The sequence below is a fragment of the Stigmatopora argus genome, chromosome 6 (genome assembly GCF_051989625.1).
Source record: "Stigmatopora argus isolate UIUO_Sarg chromosome 6, RoL_Sarg_1.0, whole genome shotgun sequence".
Classification (NCBI taxonomy): Eukaryota; Metazoa; Chordata; class Actinopteri; order Syngnathiformes; family Syngnathidae; genus Stigmatopora; species Stigmatopora argus.
This window is the reverse complement of record NC_135392.1, coordinates 6,620,341-6,642,470: the sequence shown is the minus strand read 5'-3', so window position 1 is coordinate 6,642,470 and position 22,130 is coordinate 6,620,341. Positions and strand designations below refer to the sequence as shown.

At 39.7% G+C, this 22,130-nt stretch overlaps 1 protein-coding gene and 2 long non-coding RNA genes across 8 annotated transcripts in view; 1 reads left to right on the top strand and 2 right to left on the bottom strand.

The window, feature by feature from the left end:
- Positions 1-203: 203 nt before the first annotated feature.
- LOC144075732 (uncharacterized) lies at positions 204-2,251 on the bottom strand. Of its 3 annotated transcripts, none has more exons than XR_013300617.1 (5): positions 1,702-2,251; positions 980-1,060; positions 758-851; positions 521-641; positions 204-392 (listed from the first exon to the last, which is right to left on the bottom strand). It is a non-coding gene; the product is annotated as an uncharacterized LOC144075732 (long non-coding RNA). The 3 variants fall into 3 exon arrangements; XR_013300616.1 differs by having other exon boundaries at positions 521-614; positions 1,702-2,108; XR_013300618.1 differs by lacking the exon at positions 1,702-2,251 and adding an exon at positions 1,381-1,685 and having other exon boundaries at positions 521-614.
- Positions 2,252-6,156: 3,905 nt separating this feature from the next.
- LOC144075815 (uncharacterized) overlaps positions 6,157-22,130 on the bottom strand; it is a 40,013-nt gene continuing 24,039 nt past the window's right edge. For 3 of the 4 annotated variants that reach the window (XR_013300640.1, XR_013300638.1, XR_013300637.1), the window contains 3 exons: positions 12,362-12,464; positions 10,018-10,127; positions 6,157-9,116 (listed from right to left, as the gene is read on the bottom strand). This is a non-coding gene — a long non-coding RNA (uncharacterized LOC144075815). Of the gene's footprint in view, positions 9,203-10,017; positions 10,128-12,361; positions 12,465-22,130 lie in introns of all 4 variants that reach the window. The other variant, XR_013300639.1, reaches the window with a different exon arrangement.
- Positions 8,558-11,485, top strand: LOC144075814 (neurogenic differentiation factor 4-like). Its single transcript, XM_077603226.1, has 2 exons — positions 8,558-8,781; positions 9,913-11,485. Exons 1-2 carry the CDS (start codon positions 8,667-8,669, stop codon positions 10,896-10,898), a joined length of 1,101 nt encoding a protein of 366 aa, XP_077459352.1. The 5' UTR covers positions 8,558-8,666; the 3' UTR covers positions 10,899-11,485.

Here is a 22,130-nt window from a genome sequence, read left to right as displayed (position 1 = left end):
GCACACTTAGGTTAACACAAACTTATTTTTCTCCACCTGTAACCATCATACATTAACAAGAAACTTGCTTTCAACTTAGTTTTTTGGCAATTTTATTCTTTTAGAAAACACTTAGCCAAAATAAACACAGAAAATTAAAAAAAAGACCCATTGAAGGCTTTTTTCAGCAAGTTATACTTGGAAAAAAAATTATCAAAAAAGACTTAGCCAAAATAACCACAATTTAAAGAAAAAAAAAAAAGACCCATGAAAGGCTTTTAGGTCTTTTTCTCCCAAGTGTTTTGAAAAGGACAATTGCTGCTCAAATCTCCTTTAATGCCACATTAAATGAAGTTGCTGATCCATCTGGCCTCTCACTTTGCCACCATGAGCCAGAGAACTCTGGACTGCACCTATATAAGAGGGGGAGAAAAATGCAACTTAGTCAGTGAAACAAAATAGATCTGATTTCAAATTGAGTTACATAATCTTTTAATTTGGATGAATACTTGGATATTCTACAATAAACAAATATGCTTACCTCCAAGAAGGCTCCAAAGTGCAGAATTTAGAGATGCCACATCTTCAAGCAAGGAAGATCACTTGGAGAAAGCCCAGAGTCTAGAAGACTGCACCTATATAAGAGGGGGAGAAAATTGCAACTTTAGTCAGTGAAACCTCACCATGGAAATAAAATAGATCTGTTTTCAAATTGAGTTACATAATCTTTTAATTTAGATGAATACTTGGATATTCTACAATAAACAAATATGCTAACCTCCAAGAAGACTCCAAAGTGCAGAATTTAGAGATGCCACATCTTCAAGCAAGGAAGATCACTTGGAGAAAGCCCAGAGTCTAGAAGACTGCACCTATATAAGAGGGGGAGAAAATTGCAACTTTAGTCAGTGAAACCTCACCATGGAAATAAAATAGTTACATAATCTTTAAGCTTTTAATTTGGATGGATGCTTGTACTATATTCTACAAATACACTAACCTCCCAGAAGGCTCCAAAGTGCAGAATTTAGTGATGCCACATCTTCAAGCAAGGAAGATCACTTGGAGACGCTGCGGATTCCTGGTGTGCAAAAAAAGGAAGAAAAAGTTATATATCGACACTGGAGATTCAACAGTTAAACGATCAAGACAAATAATGAATGAAAATAAGTTAGTGAGTGCTCCAAGCTATTTTCCCTTTTGCAGACAAGGTGATTAAATATACAGACTGAGGTTAACAACTAGGATAAAGTTGACTAAACCATTTTTGTATAAATGCTTTTTTTGGTGAAAACAGAACAATAACAAATTGGAAACGGGTGTTTAGTACGCTCAGTGAAAACTATCAGATACATCACATCAGGAACTAAACCATTTTGTCATTTTTGAGTGAGCCTTTACCCAACAAACAGTCTGTTGATGTCTCGGCTTTGTTTGATTAGATTAAAAGTCTTTCTACACAACTCAATAATGGAGAATAACGGGCAACATTTTTTTTTAAAGTCAAATGGGGAGCGTCGTAGTGACGCTAATGCTAAGATAGCTGGATGGAGCACACAGCCGGTGATGAAAAGGAGCCCAAATTTAAGTTATCGACGGTGTGTTCGACCTGGCATTAAACTAACAGATTTTTTGGCGTTATAGGCTCAATTAATTCCGAAAAAAATCTTCCGGTATGGTGATAAAAATGCGCTTAGGCGAGTAAATTGCTCTACACCTTACCTCGTCGTGCTAACCGTCCGTCAGCATTGAAAAATGGCTGCCCCAAAGGGCGAGAGACTGCGCATGTGCGGAATTTACGCACGTAACCACGCCCATATTGTCCCGCCATATTGAATGGGGAAAAGATGGTGGCTCGAGGTTTATCCTCCTAACTCAATGTCTATGGTTTAAAGATGACGTAGATCACTGGTGTCAAAGTGGCGGCCCGGGGGCCAAATCTGGCCCGCCGCATCATTTTGTGCGGCCCGAGAAAGTAAATCATGAGTGCCGACTTTCTGTTTTAGGATCAAATTTAAATGATAATAAATGTACATTGCATTTCCTGATTTTCCCCTTTTTTAAAACAATCACTGCAATTTTTTCATCCATTTTTTTTCTTTTGTGTTTTTAATTCAAAGCGCATTTTGTAAAATCTAAAAATAAATATATTAATATTTTCCGTTTTCCACTTTAATATTGAACATCATTAAAAAATATATTTTGTTTCCATTTGAAATAAAAAACATGATTAAAAGAAATTTTCCATTACTAAGAAAAAAAGCTCTAATAAACATTGTTTTAGATCTATAAAAATGGACTATTTAGGGCTTTTGATCCAGTTCTTTGAATCCAATTTTAAAAAAATCTAAATACATATTAGATCTAAAATTGTCCGGCCCACATGAAATGGAGTTGACGTTAATCCGGCCGGCGAACCAACCCGAGTTTGACACCCCTGACGTAGATAGTCGTGATTTTTGCGGTGTTGATGCTATAAAACAGTATGTGTATATACTACAATGAAACTCTAATGCATCTTTAATCTCAAAGAGGGATGCTATAGTAACTATAGCATCCCTCTTTGAATAAATGGACTATAGAAGAGTTCATTCATTCATTAATTTTCTGAACCGCTTCATCCTTACTAGGGTCGCAGAGGGTGCCGGAGCCTATTCCAGCTGACTTCGGGCCAGAGGCGGGGGACATCCTGAATTGGTGGCCAGCCAATAGCAGGGCACAAGGAGACAATTTTGAATTGAATGCTTTTATTGTCATTATAAAAGCATAATGATATTTAAAGCTTTTACCACATAGTGCACAAATAACAGCAGACAACCATTCACACTCACACTCACACTCTTACTTACCTAGGGGCAATTTAGAGTGTCCCATCAGCCTACCATGCATGTCTTTGGAATGTGGGAGGAAACCGGAGCACCCGGAGAAAACCCACACAGCCCTCAGGAGAACATGCAAACTCCACACATTTAGATCGAGCTGGATTTGAACCCAGGTCCCCCACTGTAAGGCCGACGCGCTAACCACTGGCGCCACCCGGCCGCCCAGGTTTTTAATGATGCTTTTTTTTTAATGTGTCGCAGCTGTAGCTGCAGTAAAGGTTTTATAGCCATAAAATAGTTATTGAGGGTTGGATTGATTCAGACGTAGCACTACTGAAGGCCCACCACTGATCCCAATAGTAACAATATTGACAAAAGTATTGGAACACTGTGTTATTTCATCAAAACTACTACTATGTACATCTACTGTAGACTTTACAAAGTCTTTCATCAAGTTGTTGAAGTGTTTATGGAGAAAATAAATTTTGCCCATTCACCCAGAAGAACATCTGTGAGGTTTCTGATGTTACCTCGTCATCTCGGTTCTCGTTCATCAAAGATGCAGACTGTCAACTTCTTTGCTACCTTAATATCCTTTGCTTCTTTCCATTACCATAAAATTGTCCAAAATTAAATGAATTCAAGAATTCCAATTTAAAGGCACTCTCCCATGTTGTGATTCAATCCATTTTTGCACAATTTGGTTTCACGATTACCTAAATAAAATTGTCATTTTACGCTGAAACATTGCTTGCAAAATACACTGAGCATGAGAATGTGGCGCTCTCTCAGGGGCAGGATCCAACTGTGCCTAATGAGGCACAAAATGGCCATTTACACACCCCGAGCGGGTACAAAACTGACACCAACCCTCGAGTAGAACGCGCATGTCTATTTGACACAATTGCTTATTGTCTTATAGGAGAGCCCCAAAAAACAGTCTTTGCGTACGGAACGGACCGCGGAGACAAAAAGACATTAACCGATGCTGTTATGCTTGACCTGCTCCAAACAGTAGTCACCAGCTAAACCTGCTCATATCAGCTGTCTATAAAGCTGCCGCGTTTGTGCGTGCACGTATGAATGTGTGTGTGTGTGTCCAGCTGGGATGGGGGTCGATTTTGGTCTTTTTCACTCATCTAGGGTGACTAACAGGATAAATTCGGGTCTGCCGACAAAACAGGGGGACACACTTGCAGCCGTGTTTAAAGAAAGCATTACAGGAGATGGATCTGCCACTGATCCCATTGTCTGACGGTGGGTCGGTGTGCACTCGCACACAATAAGAGCACAAGAGCCGTCAGTTTGCAGCAAAAGTCTGAGCCGTCGTCATTCATCTGCTCTGGGCCTCACATGCAGTCGGGGTGTCGGAGGGGGACAATTTCTCTAGCAATTTTCTCGCAGAATATTGAATTTCCTGAGCGGGTGACCACTAAATTGGAAGAGTAAATCTTCTTTCTTTTCACGCTGCCGTTTTTTTTGCAGCCCGAATGGAATTGAATTAAACCGCGGTGGGGCAAATAAAAGAAAAAAAAGATTCAATTGTTTCTTTTGTCATTCACACAACTTCATAATCGAATTATAGCTGGCCACCCGCCAGCGTGTCCTCGCATCTCCCCCAAATTGGCTTCTCCTGGCAGATCTCGTGAGCCACCTGACTTTTGTTTTGTAATTATATTATCCCGCTCTGTGTGTAGCGTGTTGTGGCTAATGGCGGCGCGGGCTAGCCCAGCTGCACATGCAGAAACAAAGCTGCTTACGGGCCCAGACAATGGGCCCGTGAAAAAGGGACGCCTGAAGGCGGTCAGCCAATGAGCACGCGCGACGGGGGGCCGACAGCGGCTTTGCTGAAGGGTTAAGGGGGTTTAGTGAGGCGAGGGGGTGGGCTCCGGGGCTCTATTTTATCCAGTCCTGGGGTCCATCAATGAGATGGTTAGCAGGGGGACACATGGTCAACATCACCCCAATCTCCCCCGGGTCGGCACCGGGCTGGAGGGAGGTTCAAGTGTGGCGTGGATGTGGGTCAATTCAAAAGTTGACGGGGGACCATGAAACTCGCAGCAGCGTTCATTCTCTGCACTTTTTGTATGCTCTCCATATTGTGGCCACTATTAGCATAATATACTTTTTGAAGTGAATGCACACATATGGAGAGTCACAGTCTCTGCTGAGTGAGTGAGTTGCATGTATTTAAACCGTTCAATCGCACACTGTTGGTATTGTAGCCCAGCTTGCTCTCACAAACACTCGATTGGTCACCTTAACGTCGACAGGTTATGCACTACACAGATGGCAAAGCTAAATATGCTGGTGCGCTCGCATTTGTAGAAATTGGTATTCCGCAGGGCTCGACATAATGTCTTTGGTAAGGTTAACAAGCTATTCTAAGCAAGATTTTAAGGCAAGGCAATATTAAGTTAAGTCAAAGGGCTTTGCGGCACATGAAAATCCAACAACACTAATAAAACGAGACATAAAAGTCACATTACATTGTCAAGACTGTTGAAAATAAAAACATTTGAAGTAGAAATGAAACCCAAAAATAGAATAAAAAGCAAAACTCATACTACTTGAAGTTTGAACTATATGGTTAATAACTAGTGTTTCTAGCCCGTTAAATCTTACCACTAATGATCAAGTAGTATCTAAAAATGTGAATAGTTGTATTACAGAGGTGACTACAAATACAAGTAAAATAAATCACACTTGTTAATTAAAAAAAATAAAAAAAATAATGTAATGCAAACTAATTGTTTGCTTGGAATCAGAAATGCTGTATTCTTAATAAAAATAAAATAAAATAATGGCCAGATTAAATTTATTAATATATTTTTGCCACATTTCTTGCTTCGGTGAACAGACATTCCTGGAGAATGTTCTCACAAAGTTGTAGTATTAACTATAAGTTTTGCTATGATAAGGCATACTGCTATGCCATTGTGCAATCAAATCATTTTCTACTGTTATTATCTCATTTTCCTCTTTGTAATTACAAGTAACACTAGATGGTGGCATTTCCAATATGCACCTTAACCCTGGAGAAGCAACGGGTCCAATTTGGTATTTAGTCATGGCTGCAACTCCAAAAAAGATAGGTTTTCCATCCAAGAGACGTATTAGAATTTGTACCAAGAATCTGGGTTGCCATACTCATTGTCATGTAGGCAAGCTTTTCATGCAATTTGTTGAAATCCCTGACGATTCCCAATGGACGCAAACTTGCGTCCATATATGCAATCCTCATGCAATGACGATGATTTCTCTCATTGGACTTGGAATACAACAGATGGACAGAAGCCTCTTTCCCCCCACCGTCTCACACACACACACACACACACACACACACACACACACTCACACATTTCCAGCACTTGGGATTCAGAGGTAGATAGAAGTTAGTTTAGGAAAAAAAAATACTACTTCAGACACATGAAATTCCCACACACGGAGCGACAAGATAGTGGTCAATATTTTGTAAAATGAATCTCAAGGTGCCTTGAGATACAGCTTCAATTACACCAAAGAACATGCTTGTAAATCACACACATTTCAAATCATGTGTACCAAATGATGTTAATAGATTTACCATTAATGTTCCGACCTAAATATCTTTTCTGTTTGGGAAATCAAATTGCACTACATAATGATTACATATACATAATGAAATCGAATGTATCTTTTTTTTTTTAAACTACAAATTAATGGATATTGTGCAGCTTATTTCGTGAGTGCAACTTTTTCAGCTGGACAATGATTAAAACGGGCACGGTCATGTGAAATATAAGTCTACTTTTGTAAAGGATACACAAAATATGTTCTTTGTTTGTGTGTGTTGGTCATTGTCCGCATTCAAGTATAACTTTCTGGTCTATAACATTGCAACAACAACAACAACGCTATTTGATAGCTCTTGTTCGCAATACATTGAACGGACCCTCCTCGGGTGAAGCTGTGTAGTTTTAAAGACACACTTTTTCTTTTTTTATGTTTACTTGAACCGTAAACTTCAATTTGGTGTGACAATAAAGACTTGAGTTAGCTATAAAAGACTCATCAATTTTTCATCGGGCGTCTGACAGTTCATACATGGCAGAAATTGGACGTCAAGGGACCCCCATACCTCTTCGACAGTGTCAATGACAACCCACTTCAAATGTGCAGCTGTACCTAATGAAGTGGCCGTGAATGAACATATGCACCACAGTTCGAACATATGTTTGTATAAAATAAGACCCCCCCGCAAAAAAAAAAAATGGGCACCTCTCAAAAACAAAACAGCATGCAATGAAATGACACAAATTTATGTAGTTCAGCATCGCAGAGAATAGCCAAAGCACACAAGGTCTCAGCAAGCCTGCTTTCCTCCTGGGGAGGCAGTAGGCCCAACATTGCTATTCCCAATGCAGGCTGCAGGTGTGGAATTAGAGAGGCTTGAGACCCCAGTGTGAAAATGAACACACACTTTGCCCTTTGCGTTAGGATAAACGTCAAGAGGCACAGACTGAGTCCTCTTGACGTTCACATTCCAACCACGGATTCCCCGAAACCCAAATGATCACGTGACATCCAAAATTTGATGAGGATATACTTTCAATCTACACACTGCTTTTTTTTTAAACTCATACAGTATGACTGTGTGAGTAATTCTTCTAAATAGTTACATGTATTCGTTTCTTGACTTACTTCTTGTGTGCATTAAAAACATGGCGATTTACTGGTATGTCATTCAAATGCATTCAGAGTTGAATATTTAAACTCTACATCATCATTTTTGTTGTACGAAACCAATACGTATATTTGAAATGTATGAACACCTGAAAACATTTTGAACATCAAATGGAAGTGAAACCAGTGGCCATTAAATGAATGAATGAATCATTTCAACAAAGTTAAGAAATTATATAACATATTTTAAATTGGTGATGGATTTAAAAAAAGAAATTGTAACATTTCAAAGTTTAAAAACTGACAAGTTTGATCTTTTAGAAAGAGACATACATATGACGCACTTGATGATAATGTGATGGGCTAGCTTTGTTCTTAAGTTTGAAACTTGTGTTCTAGAAAATTGACATGCACCATCAATGTAGCTCTGACATCATGCAAAGAAATTGAAGCAGAAACTCTCCAAAAACTCACAAATTCAATGTATGCAAGAATTTTGAAGCTGCTCTCAAATAAAGGATTCTATATTAAAATGTACCTTGACCTGTTAAGATGTGTTTGATTAAAATAGCTTCTGATTTCAGTAAATATGACCTACTAATCCTGGACATTCAACAACTGACCATTTCCAATTCTTTACAATATAGAAAATGTTTATAAACTCTGTTCTGTCTAATAATTTGGAGCAGTGCATAAATTAAACCGTCAAAAGTTAACACTGAATTTCATAACAAGCACTTCTGCTCTTCGGGAGGGATTTTCTGACACATGGGACCCACTTTAGGGTTGAGCATCGGGGGCCAAACTTTATATGAAACCCAAATTCAAATTGTACACCTCATCTGGTGTGAGTTGCCTCTTGGGCGAGATGACCTTGTGCAACAGTTTAGCAGGCCACTGTTGAGGGACGGCAGGCTGCAAGAGGGCATGCAGCAAACACCTGCTCACATGCAACTTCAAGCTGTCACATACAGTTAAGCTCAGGCCGCTGAGCGCGTCTCCCCAAACGTGCTGCCTCGCTGCAACAAAGGGTGTCCACGCACACGCGCGCATGCAGACACGCACGGGGGCACCGTTTGGGCCTCAAGCCACGGGCCGGCCACGCGTAACTTAGATGGCGGAGGTGGGTGGAGGGGGCGGAGGAGGAGCTTATCCGTGGAGGTTAAAGCCAGAGCCCCTGCAGGGTGACCCTCACTGAGAATGAGTTGCAGCTCTGCGGAGGCACACAGCCAAACATCTCTGATTGATGGCCAGACAAGTCAAAGTGTGACCGTTGGATGCAACAAAGCTTCTCTGACCAACTTCCAGAGTCCAGGTAGGTCTTTTGCATTCTTCTTTCTTTTATGCGGTTGCCCGAATGAGTTTAAATTGTCAAACTGAACACGGACGGGCTAGTTTGCCTGAGGATCTCAAGAGATTTTTGAGTAAGCACTACAAATTAAGAAGATTATCAGGAAATTAAAGCAATCTTTCTTGAAACACAAATGCCTGGAAATAGAAACTTGATATATATATACCTCATACCGAGGAACAGCATATTTCGGCATTTGCTGATGCATCTCAATTCATCCAGAATTCTCTATGTCTGATCTGGGGTCGTCAGGATTCCGTTTTAATCCCGTGTTGGCCGCTTCATCCGCAGAGTAAATCCTACGATGGCCCAGATTGGAGTTGCAACCTGTCAGTGACTTTATCTTCCGGGGCTTTACCAGTTCAGACATTGAGTGGGATTACAACTAAATGAGGAAGAGGGGCAAAGAATAGGATAGCAAAGATGGATGATTGGAAAGCACATCTAAGTTTACTTTCTGGATGTACAATGTTTCGGCTAAAAAGCAATGAGTTATCCGAAGGAGAGCTGTCCAGTGCTGAAAGCAATGAAAACCTCAACTACCACAAAAAGCATTTCATTTAACTGACTTCTGTTACCTATTTTTTACACTATTATATAAAAATTGTGGAAATCGAGTTGCATGCGTCTGATTATGGCTTCACACATGTTTTGTAATACTCTTACAGCTATGCTATAACTTCTACTTGAATGATTAATCACAACCTTCATAAAAATGGAAATGGTCAAAAGTAACATGCTTTGCAATAGAATAGCCAGGTTAATGTGTACACCACCACATTAAAATATAAAGAGTCCGTAAACATTTACGATTAGTAGCTTCAGACACTAAGAAAGCTCTCTTTTGTCAGCGTTCGTAAAAGGGAACAGTATGGTTCTATTTGTGTTTGTAGATTTGGTAACTAAATACTTTGTCGTGGGTGACCAAATTGTCACAAACAACATGAGTGCACTTCTCCAGAATGAATATTTTGCTCACAATCTGAACAAATCAGCAACATTATCTTCAATAAATTTGATCTCCTAAGAGTGTGAAAAGAAAGCCTTCAAGTATTTTATGACAACTGACATTGGGTTATTGTGTGGCCTTTGCAGATACGATGATGATTAAGCCCTACGCGAGACAAGAGGAGGGAGCGGAAGACGTCAGCCCCGTGCAGTGGCTAGAAGGCGACATGAGTTCACCCGACGGCGACGTACCTTTGACCTCGCACCGCTGTCGAGCGCGCGCCGTCAACCATCAGGAGGAGGGCAGTGAGGACATGGAGCAAGACGAGGAGGAGGAGGAGGAGGAGGAGGAAGAGGGAGGCCTGGAGGGCGAAAATGAATCCAGTCAATGCGGCCCCAAAAGGAAGCGGCCCACCAAGGCCAGGCAGGAGCGCTTCCGCGCCCGTCGCGTCAAGGCCAACGCCAGGGAGCGCTCGCGCATGCACGGCCTGAACGACGCTCTAGAGAACCTGCGCAGCATCATGCCGTGTCACTCCAAAACCCAAAAACTATCCAAAATCGAGACCCTGCGTCTCGCCCGTAATTACATCTGCGCCCTCTCCACCGCCCTGGAAGGAGGTCTTTCCATGGAGAGCAGGGCCTTTATGGAGACCCTGTGCAAAGGCCTTTCGCAACCCACCACCAACCTGGTGGCGGGGTGTCTGCAGCTGTCCGCGGCGCCGCAAACAGATAGAGTCCGCCCGGCGGCCGTTCCGCTGGGCGGCATGGCGAGCTACTCCTCCCCGGGCCTGCCGAGTCCACCCTACGGCAGCTTCGACTCGGCTCACCTGCTCCACATGAGGGCCATGAAGGGCGGGGCGTACGAGAGCCACTCGCCCAACGAGTACAATGCTGGCGGGGTGGGGACGCCCCCCTACGAGGGCCCCCCTACTCCACCCCTGAGCATCAGCAGCAACCTGGTCTCCAAACAGGAAGCCTCACCTCACTACTTAGCCCCGTCGCACTACTCCCCGTCCCCCGTGGACCACGGCCTGTACCCGTCTCAGCCCGGCTACGGCGTGCAGGCGTCGTACGACTCCTACCACCCACCTCACGTGACCCCCCGACAGATAACCCCTGTCTACAGAGACTAGCGGAGACATCCTGCAATCGGTAGACTACATAAAATGACTTAATCAGGTCAATAGCCTAGCTGAATAAAATTAGAAAATACTTGACGTACAATATGTTCTATAGTTCTTTCCAAAATGACCAAATGGATCCGAGTGGGATTTCCCATGATGGCTCATCTGCAATGTCCTAATGATACAAGCACTTCTATTTGAGCTCTTTCTCGGCAGCAATAAATACGCTACATAAATTAAATGAATTTTTATTTATTGTCTAATTTAATACACACGATATTGAATCTGATGTTTATGTGTTTTTATGGTTTGTTTTGTATTTGTGGTCTCATTCTTTGCTATCTTTTGTGCGTAGTTTTCTTTGTTGTGTGTTACCTTGTTGGAAACATTCCGTTTTGTAGCAATGTGTAAGTAGATCTTTGGTCGAAAAGAAAGGCAAAACAAAGACTATGACGAACGAGCGGGTCACAAAAAAAAGATACTCTCAGGTTTACAATGTTTTAAATGTCTTTTCCATAACATATTGCTTTTTGATGTGCAGTTGTTTGTTCTGGATATTGACATTAAAAGAACTGACGCACAATGTGTTCAATAGACTTGTTAATGCCTGACTTCATTTCACTTGTTTTTCCTTTTTGACAGATTTAGTGGTTTATCCACACTAATCCTGCAGCTATGTTTTAATGAAACCTCTGGCGTACAATGTAGGATGCAACGATAGAAATGTGTGATTAGGGCTTAAGTTTCAAACTCCCTCTTCACAAACACCAGGATTGAATAAACATTCACAACAGTTTGACATGCATATTTCTTTGAACAACTCAATTATTAAACTCACCCAGTTCTAATGTAACATGCTCACCTGTGAAACATTTATATAGTATTGTTTATAAAAAAAAAAAAGAAAAAAAATCCTTTGTTGCCCCCGTTTCATCTTTCTCGTAGAACATTCTACAGTCATCAAATTTACAAATTCTCCAATGGATGGAATTTGGGTTGGTATATGGGATAAGACATTAGTCCACCACCATCACCATCTCGTCATTTATTTAGTATTGTTCCTGTTGTAGTGAGCTACAGTACTGCAGCTGTTTTCTCACCACTAGCTTTGTTTTATGCAGCAAATATTTTGAATCTTGAACATAAATGGGCCAAAATTTAACTGGACGGTGGACTACACAAAGTATACTAAACAGAATTCAGCAAATCCCATTGAGGGGTGCTGTATGAAAAAAAGGTGAAGCAAGTACTACATTCACATAAAATGCAGACACAAGCTTTTTCTTTCTTTCCTAATTCAATCAATAGTTACTTAAATTCTACTTATGCACCTTTCTGAGTCTTCCACTCCCTCTGAATCTCTAATGCAAACTCTCAAAGAGAATTTAGACTCGGTGGCCACTACCCACTGAGAACATCCTTACAATAACAAGCCATTATTGGTCAATTGTTAGACAGAAATGTTTACATACCAGTTCCAATTGAATCTGGAAAGTCAGTACTACTGCAGTTGCCTGAAATATGTCAGGATCCAAACCAGGCCAGACTTTCTCATGCCATTGTGTTGTTTTTAATCTGGAATAAACAACAGAGAAAGTCAGTTCGCTCAACAAAAACAATTTATCCAAAAATATGGGCCAAGTTTGTATGCAGTTATTATTCAGGTTAGATTAACATTAAAAAAGAAACCAAAACAAAAAACTAAAACATTCAGAATAGTCCATTCACAATCGCGCACAGAGTTGTAAACAAAACTGACTGCGCAGCACAGACAACATCAACAAGCACAGAGATTACGTTGAGTAAAATCCAGTCATTTTTCCCCAAATAAAAATTTGTGTATTCCTGGTCATTTCCATCATCAATTTAATTTAAATGAGAAACCAGTTTGCTCAAGAGAAAGTTCACGTGTACTTGAGATGGGCCGATTACTTGGAAAAATGAGTTAGCTAGGGGTAGACTGGAACATAGATACGATGAAATAATTTTGTGATTTATTTAAATATTTATGTTCATCCTGAAAAAAAAAATATTACATATTCATAAAGTTATTATGTTGAAAAGCCATCACTGGGCCCACCGTTGATTAAATCATTATTCTACCTTTTTTCGGTTCCTTGTAATGTTTTCGCTATGGATTTGCTGGTGACAAATTTCTCAAAAATAATGATGACCAGATTTCCTTGAGGTTTGTCGTCATTTTGGAAAATTAGGAATGCATTGCAATACCTCATCGACCCAAAAGACCCCCCAGTCTGCTTCTCATCCTCCAAAAATCAGGATGCGTATGAATCAAACTAAAAGATATATCGTTTAATTTTATAAATCAGGCTATCTAAGAACATGCAGTTGAGTTGATTCACGCTTTCCGTCGGTCAGCATGGAGGCCACCCACTGAGAGGTCACTTAGCCGGGGGGTGATAAGGTCAATGCGGGTCAGAGCTCACCACTGAGAATGGTATTGAAAGAATCATATTCTACCACATTGGCGCCATCACATTTTTGTCTCTTTGTATCCTCAACATGATTGAATATGAAAATGTCAACACTTGTGGGATGTTTGCCAAGCACAGCAGCTCAAAATGTTGTGGGCAGTTACATTACAGATGATAATCCTGATGAACATCCCATGCTTGATCTGTGTAGGGAGAAACCTATCGCCTTGTTTTCCCTGGGGATTAGCATAAGCCTGTGTGTGTATTTGCACTATACTGACCAGGCAAACTAAGTGTGTGGCACGCAATGAATAAGAGAACCAAAGAATCTCTGTGAGAAACACAGGACAGGATATTCCTGTTTATGAATATGGAAAGATTGCCCAAAGCCAATGGGAATGTTTGAAGTGGAAGGATCAATCGAAGGATTTCTCTTGACCTGACCCCATTCGACCTTGTGACCTCTAAAACTGCACTCTGATGTAGAAGAGCTTTCAACTGGAGCTACTGCTCTTTTAGTTTGAACAACACAAGTGGCTTTCATTTCTCCTGAACGTACTCACTGGACAATTCATTACGGGGCTTTGCAAAAGCATTCCTTTACATTTTTTGAAGCTTTTATGATGGATTTGATGGCGCTCCTGGGGTTCATCAAACATTTGGATTCGGGTTTTTTTAACCCAATCCTGGCTTATGCTTCTCAACATCTGTCGAAATTGTTAAGCGAGTTCTTTTGTGTACAGTTGTGTATCTTGCTTTCATGTTGACCCCTCAGGGGCTTTTCAGAAAATGGATGTATTCACTGTAAGATGATGTAACATTTAGATTGCATGGTGGATTTTATTTAATTGAATGGCTTTTGACAATAATTGGTTGCTTTCAATGTTTTAAAGGACTTCACAACAAAGGGAAAAATGTATAGTATTTTGCTTTTTTTGTTCTGTGCTGCACAAGTTTGATGTGCTGTCATAAATACATACATAAATATTTTTTAAAACACTGTAATAAAATTATTATTTTAAATTATTCATTTTCTGAAACGTTTAACCTCACAAGGGTCAAGGGGGTGCTGTAGCCTATCCCAGCTAACTACGAGAACCAGGTTGGGCACACCCTGAATTGATCGCCGGCCAATCGCAGCGCACAAGGAGACAGACAACCATTCCTACATGTTTTTGGGATGTGGCAGGAATCCAGGGTACCCAGACAAAACCCACGCAAGCCCTGGAAAACATGCACACAATGAAGACCGACCTGGATTGAACCCTCGACCCCAGAACCGTGAGGCCGATATGCTAGCCACTTGTTCAGGAGGCTTCCATTTAAAAAAATAATATAAATTAAAACAAATTCTCTGCCATCGGGCACCAATTGAGGGTTCCCATGGTTGGCTGGGATTGGCTCCGGCACCCCCCACCCCATCCCCGGGGACCCTTGTGATGATACGTTTTACAGAAAATGAATGAATAAAACAATTTGTAAAAAAAAAGTGGGAGAAAAGAAAAATAATCAAATACTAAGTCAATTTATATTTCATATACAGTTACGGATTTGCAGCGCCGCCAAGTGGAAAACTTGTGAATCACAGTTATGAAATGGTTTGTCTTGCATTGGAGCGTTGAGCCACTAGATGACAGCATTTAAACAATCTAACTGGCCTGCAAAAAGTGGATTTATATACAATTAAGTGCAATCCTTCCAGTGCAGGTTGTGGGGAAAAAAATTGGATTAAGTCAATAACAATTATTGCAGACCCTCTCGTGTGTTGTAAATGTAATAGTTTATGGTTTCTTGAAATCTGTGCGTGCAAGGAGAGAAGGAAAAGTTGGGCAGGAATTGAATTAACCTAATTACCCGCAAACTGGTGGATGTTTGGATGTGCATAATCAGGCTAATGAGGGTACCTGGGGACGATATGCAATCAAAAGTGTGCATCCAAGCAGGGTTCATATCATTGTGATTATGTTCTGTGAAAAGACACGTAGAGAGGATTAATCAAGGAAATCTGCCTGATTAAATCTTCAAAGTGAGAACTGAGAAGCTCGGTTTAATCGGAAGGAGGGATGTAATGTGTCCTTTTATCCTGGAGGTGCACATGGATGAAAGCACTGTGGGCAAAAACTACAAGAAACGAACGATGAAAAAATAAAAATAAAATGAGGGGGAAAAAAACTGAAACAAAGCCTAGACTGGCATAATTTGAAAGATATTTTGGAATCATCAGGATGCCAGATTGATTTAAAATAAAAAGATGTGTTCAAGTATGATGCCCATGAATACAAATACAAATGTTGCACTTGTTTTTTGTTGCCTTTACAGTAATTTACAAAGAGATTTAAATGGGGCTCTGCAGGGGGCATTTTACTTAGTATTTTCTTGTAACCACTGAGCTCACACACAATTGTGGAAAATTTAGAGTTGGTTCATTTAACCTAACGATTATTTTTGCGTATTTATACAGTGCTGCCCTAGAACCTAGAATTCATGACCTGATATAAATGCACAAGAATCGATGAAAAAAAGAACAGGTTGTCTTAATTTAAGGAGACGAGCTCAGTATTGCAGACAAAAATCTCATGTTTTAACTATAAAATAGAACCAATTTCAATATATTTGCTCAAATGGTTATTTTAGTGATTAAATAGGATATGTAAATATATTATACTATTTATTGTTGTTGTTTTTAATAGTGCATTACTGTGCAGGACTAAAACACACGGCCTCAAGAAACCTTCTGCGAATGTGTAGTGCTTAGCATGCCTAAAATTCACAAATGATGTCAATTGAGCATCCTGAAAAATGTATCAGTCTCAGGGTCCTTAGTGCAGCTTTCCAGCTTGAATGAGCTGTTCTGCAAGTTCAAAAGGCTCTTCCACACACATGGAGCAGAATGTACGAGTGTATCAATGCTGATGAGCCATAAATAGATCAGAGAGGAGAATGCGACTTCCTGCACTGCTCGGCCAGATGTGACGCTGAGCCATCTTGTAAAAGTTTTATTGCGCCGGGGAGAAAGATTAGCTTTTGAGACAAGAGTGCGCCTCTCTCACTGAGCGAGGAGGGCTGGGGGTTCCGTGTGGAAGGGCTGCCTGAATACAAGTGTTTGCATGAAAGAGTATCCCCCTGCTGAAACGTGCTCACTGCTCTACTTTGTTGCCCTTGCCGCCGTCCCCTAGTCTAACCCTTCCTAGGCATGGCGACAGAAGGTGCTCGTGTGTCATGCAAATGAAATAAAAATAAACCTGTGTTCAAACAACACCGTGAGAAAATTGGGTCATTTTGCTCCAGCTTCCTCGCATACTTTTAGAGTGGGTACACTTGGCAGAAGACATAGTTTCAGTCAGTATTTGTTTCATTATTAGCAGCATCACGGAGAGATAGAGAGTTTTTGAAAGGTTTAGTGGGCTGAAGAAAAAAACTAAATTCATAATCGTGCCATTATTGATTAATTTCCATTTTGGGAAGAGGGGGGAGCTCCAACCAAACTGATGCCATTTTTTTTCCCTATTGCTAATTTTCTAATGGAGACAAAACTCATCTGCACTCTAGAATAAACGCTTCATAACCTGCTCTGTTTTTGGAATGTGTATTCACGAATCTTGCCATTCAACATGTCAGTAACAGAAAGAGACAGACAACTTCTATTATAAATAACCTTGTATTCATATGAAAAATGCTCAAGGTATTTATATTTCTTAGTCTGCTGAGAATATGGAAAATATTGTTTAAAAAGAATTTAGAGGACAGCCATTTTGTGATGTCAGTTATTGCCACGCACACAAAAACTGTTAGACTCGAACACAAGCGCATAGGACAATGGGTATTACTGATGTCATAATGAAGGGCGGGCAATCTGGGCTACCCATATTTTATTGGCTAAAATTACCCATATATATACATACGCATACATATACATACATATGCATACATATACATACATATGCATACATATATATACATATACATACATGTATATACATATACACATACACATACACATACACATACATATACACATACATATACACATACATATACACATACATATACATATCACTTGCATAATAAAGTGTATAAATAGTTCATATTATTCATATGAACTACAACACAGGTGCAAATGACAGGTGCTCCATTTTTATGGACCATGCCAACGTATTGTTACATAAAAACATAAGTGGGCATCACCGTTTGCTTTAATAGAGCACTAAAGGTCATGTGGTTGTTCACATATAATCTAACACATACAGATGGAGGTGTGTCATGTGAGGGAGTGGAGCTGTCTTCTAAACCGATATTTGAACCTATCAGAATTAGACTGACATTTGGTCGACATTGTGCCATATGTCAGTCTCGGTCCTTGGCTCCTGTACGCCCACTCAGTAATCCCATATATGTCCAAAACATCACTTGTAAGCACATAAATGACATCTGATCTAATATGACACTTTAACTGGTAATGGGGAGGTATGTAGGTACAGTTGCAGTGCTGCAGTATCATGTTTGATTTGTGTGACTGCGTTCATCTCACAGCGGTCCAAATTAAATTCTTCTGCGTTTGCAGCCAGCACTTCAGTGAGGGCGTCTCACTGCATGACAAACTCAATCACCAAGAGTGACAGAGATGCTGAGAGCGCTTTTGAATTTTGAGTACATCGGCATTTTAATGGTGGAAACCTACTAAAATATTTAGTTTGTCATGTCTGAAGCGATACGCTGTGACAGAAAAAAATAAAATAAAAAGCAGCTTTACTCAGAATCACTCCATAAGAATCAACAACTCTCCATTATTTACCTTGTCAAGACACTGTTAACAATTGTGTGGGTAGAGTTTGGGAAATACCTATTTTCATATGTCAAATTCAGTGCGGCTCAATATTAAACTGCCGAGGTCAACTAAAAGAGACATCGTTTGGGATAAAGTACAAAAATGACACGATAATGAGCAAACCTCAAGTGACCACTAACTTTGTATTGTATGTGGAATTTTACCATTGCTCATACAGTGCTTTTTATCTGCATTTAGGTATTATACATGAATAGTGGTTAGCACATTTCTGGCCCATGGGAATGACTAGTTAAATAAAAAAAAAATCTAATTTGAAAAGTCGATACTCAGCCTGTTTTAATTGTTATTTTTTTAATTCTATGTTTACAAGGGATGTCCCACCCTCCACCAATCCGCCAATTACGAGATTAATTGTTTGCCAGGTTGCCAGAGCTCTGTAAACCTGTAAACTAAGGTTGCTTCATTTTCAAAAACAATCAGATTTTACAATGTAGTCTACAAATAGAGCAACAACACAATATATGGATTGGAAATGCGTTTGATCAAAGGAGAAATTAAAAAAAAATGGACAGGGGTAAAACATCTGGGCAGATTGGTGATAATGGCTGCTTATATGATTCAAGTGATTTCAGAGTATACATTTTGAACTGGACTTGGCCATTTTGTCCGAAGGGGCGCTTTGAATTATGTAGTAGATTTAAATATTTAACGCAAAGGTACTGGCAGACAATGAGCGTTATATGTCCATCCCTTTATTTTCTATCGTGCAGGCCCTCATTATAATGTCGTATGTGATCTAGAGTTTAACCCTAACTGACTTCTGCTGACAGGTGGCGTACATATACACTGGACCAGCCAATCTGAGGGCGAGTGTTAAATAGTTTGGTCATTTCTGCATTTGACCTGAAGGTGTTGACCAACACATTTGTGGGCCAGCGACAATTTTATGAAACACTGGCTGGCATCTCCAGGACTCGTTGCAGCCAAAATTAGAATACGACAAGTGTGCCCTGCTGTCTCTGAAACGTGAAACACAAAATCACACAAGTCCTGTTCATATTTGATCAAATTCAACATGTCATTCTCAGTAAAGAGAGTATAATTAGTGTGAGAAACTTGAAGAAAAAAATTAATTCCAATTCAAATCAGATATCAGATTATTTCATAGAGAGTGGCACAAGCTAAAAGCTAAGCAGCAAGGGCCTCAATTCAATTCAATTCAAAAGATTTGAGTTGTAATTTACAGCGGTGTTGGAAGACAATTAACACATTAATTTCGTTTTTTTTCTCATTTTACATCATCTTTCTCTTCATGGAGACGCACCAGAAAATCTGAATTTACTAAAGGACCTTCAAAATAGGGTTTTCAGTGTAAAAACTCAAATTCTCCTGTGAACTTGAACATTTTCCCCTTTTAATACTGTTCCCGTGAAGATGAAATACTGATGCTCACCGACTGCCTAACACCCATGTAAATGTATAGCTGCATACTGTAAGAGGCTTTCCAAAGCTATCAAATGTAGAGAGACTGAACAAAAGTTTGACTAAGCTGATCAAAGACGCTTGCCGTGTTGGCTATTAAGCTCTTTAAACGTGATATTTATTTGCAAAGAATATCACCGGCAGTGGACTTTTTTCTCCTTTACAAAGCTTTTCCACATCAAATAGCTCACTGCTGACTGAGGCTTTTTTATTTTTAATTCAAAACCTACACTCATTGTTACGGGGCAACAGGACATATTTTCCTCTATAAAAATCATCAACACAGCACTATAGTATATCTGCATAAAATTACTGCACCCATTCACTCACAAACATCTGTTCTATAGAATAGCAGGTAGGCACAGCATTTCTTTTAATGATGGACTTCAATGCGTTTTGGTCATAAGCACATTATTTTGAATAAATAACGTCATAATAATTCTTTAACGAAAAAAGTAAACATTTGAAACATTTAAGAGACACATTTTTTAGTTTTAGTTTAGCCTCTTGTCACCACTGATGACTCACTTTTATACAAATAATATGATTTGTCATTTAGGATTACATTATATTTTGCCTGATTTTTACTACACTGAAAATATGGGCATCAGATCGATATCAGCAAAATCTATTTTGAAAAAAATTATATCGGAAGACAAAATATTAGCATCCGGGCATCACAAATCGTCATTTTGATTAAGGGCAAAATTGTTTTAGTTAAATGACCCTTTTGCAGTGGCGGTCCGTGCATTTTCTCGTAGCGCCTTCAACGGGTAAAATCCACTTCCTAGCAGCATTTAATTATTAAATACAAATACTGGAGCTTTTCAGATATCAGAACTTGTCCCACAATTGAAATATTATTTAGGAATATAGCCATATTTTACTCACCAAAAATCATTTTTAACTGTACACAATATTCATCCTCCTTTCTTCCTTTTTTTATATCGCCATTGAAGCTAATGCTGAAAGTCGAGCCTGTCCTATCGTATTTCTGGCATAGTCCGTCTTGAAAATGGCTTTAAATCAACACAACAATATATTTGCTTGTGCAGCTCGCTCCAAATACAGTTTGGTAGCTCTGGCTAATCACTAGCCAATCATAGTTGGTGAAAGCGATGACGTATCCCTACGCCTGCGAGAAGGCAATGACGTATCCCTACGCCTGCGACAATGCATTGTGGTGTTGCCAGCTCGAAATCTGATTGGATAAACAGTCTTATCGACGCTTGTTTAATGCAACAGAGCCCGCCCGCAGAACTGATTGTGAAGGCTTTGAGGTAGATTTCTGACCCTGGCAACAAATAATCACTGAGATGTGATTGGTTAAATGCTTCAATATTGAAAACACATATCTGGAAGCCGTGCAACCAGGGGGAAAAGCAATGAAAGGAAGCTATTATTATTATTAGTATTGATGGACAAAATATAATATATGATTCAGATATTTCTTAGGCCAGCAGAGAAGGCCCTGAAAGCCCTGACGGCCGGCCACTGCCCTTTTGTGATGGGTGTGTTTTATTGTAAACGTGCATGCCGAGTTGCTAAAATAGGTGACCTCAATACACACATTAGTGTTTAAAACAAAAAGAAAACAGAAGCAATGGCATGCTAAATGTGGCCTTCGGGGAATGGTAAAACATTTGCAGCCTCGTGATAATCAAAGTTGCCCGTCCCTGATATAGCCAAACAAATTACACAAGTGCACACATGCACATACACACAGACACACACTGAATGAGGTGTCACCAGAGTCTGCAGGTCCGATTTCAGTTTACTTTGGTGACATCCATTAAAGTGCTGCTGTGACTGCCCCCACCCCGAGACAGCACACATTAGCACCTGCCCCATTGGTTCAACAATGCACCTACCTGCATTATTAAGACCAAGCTCACTAATGAGGAAATACTATCTACATGCACACACATATGGGACACACCATGGGAAGCCGATCAGATCAAACCTGCAGGACTGAATTGAGAGGTCATGTGACCATGCCACTCGATCTTAAGGGAAAGTATTTCGTATTTTCTGGACCATAAATTGCGTTTTTTTTTCATAGTTTAGCGACAATTGCTCAAATGAGACTTGTTTTTTTCTGAACACAAAAAGTCTGTTGTTGTTTTATTAGGATATAGTAATTTTAACATGCATATTTACCATGTTGTTTTCTATTCTACTTGTTTTACTTTAAAGTAAATTTGTTCTAGGTCACAGGTGTCAAAGTGGCGGCCCGGGAGCCAAATCTGGCCCGCTGCATCATTTTGTGTGGCCCGGGAAAGTAAATCATGAGTGCCGACTTTCTGTTTTAGGATCAAATTAAAATTAAGAGTATAGATGTATATTAAATTTGCTGATTTTACCCCTTTTAAATCAATCATTGTAATTTTTTAATCATTTTTTTCTGTGTTTTTAGTTCCAAAATCATTTTCTAAAATCTAAATATATATAAAAAAAGCTAAAATAAAAATTGTTTTAGATCTATAAAAAACTGAATATTCAGGGCTTTTAATCCAGTTCTTATAATCCATTTATAAA

Excerpts from the sequence above, each read along its gene's own strand:
- LOC144075814 (XM_077603226.1), top strand. The coding sequence starts at position 8,667 with ATGAGTTGCAGCTCTGCGGAGGCACACAGCCAAACATCTCTGATTGAT. Across the intron at positions 8,782-9,912 it reads GACCAACTTCCAGAGTCCAG|ATACGATGATGATTAAGCCC; the intron begins GTAGGTCTTTTG and ends TGGCCTTTGCAG.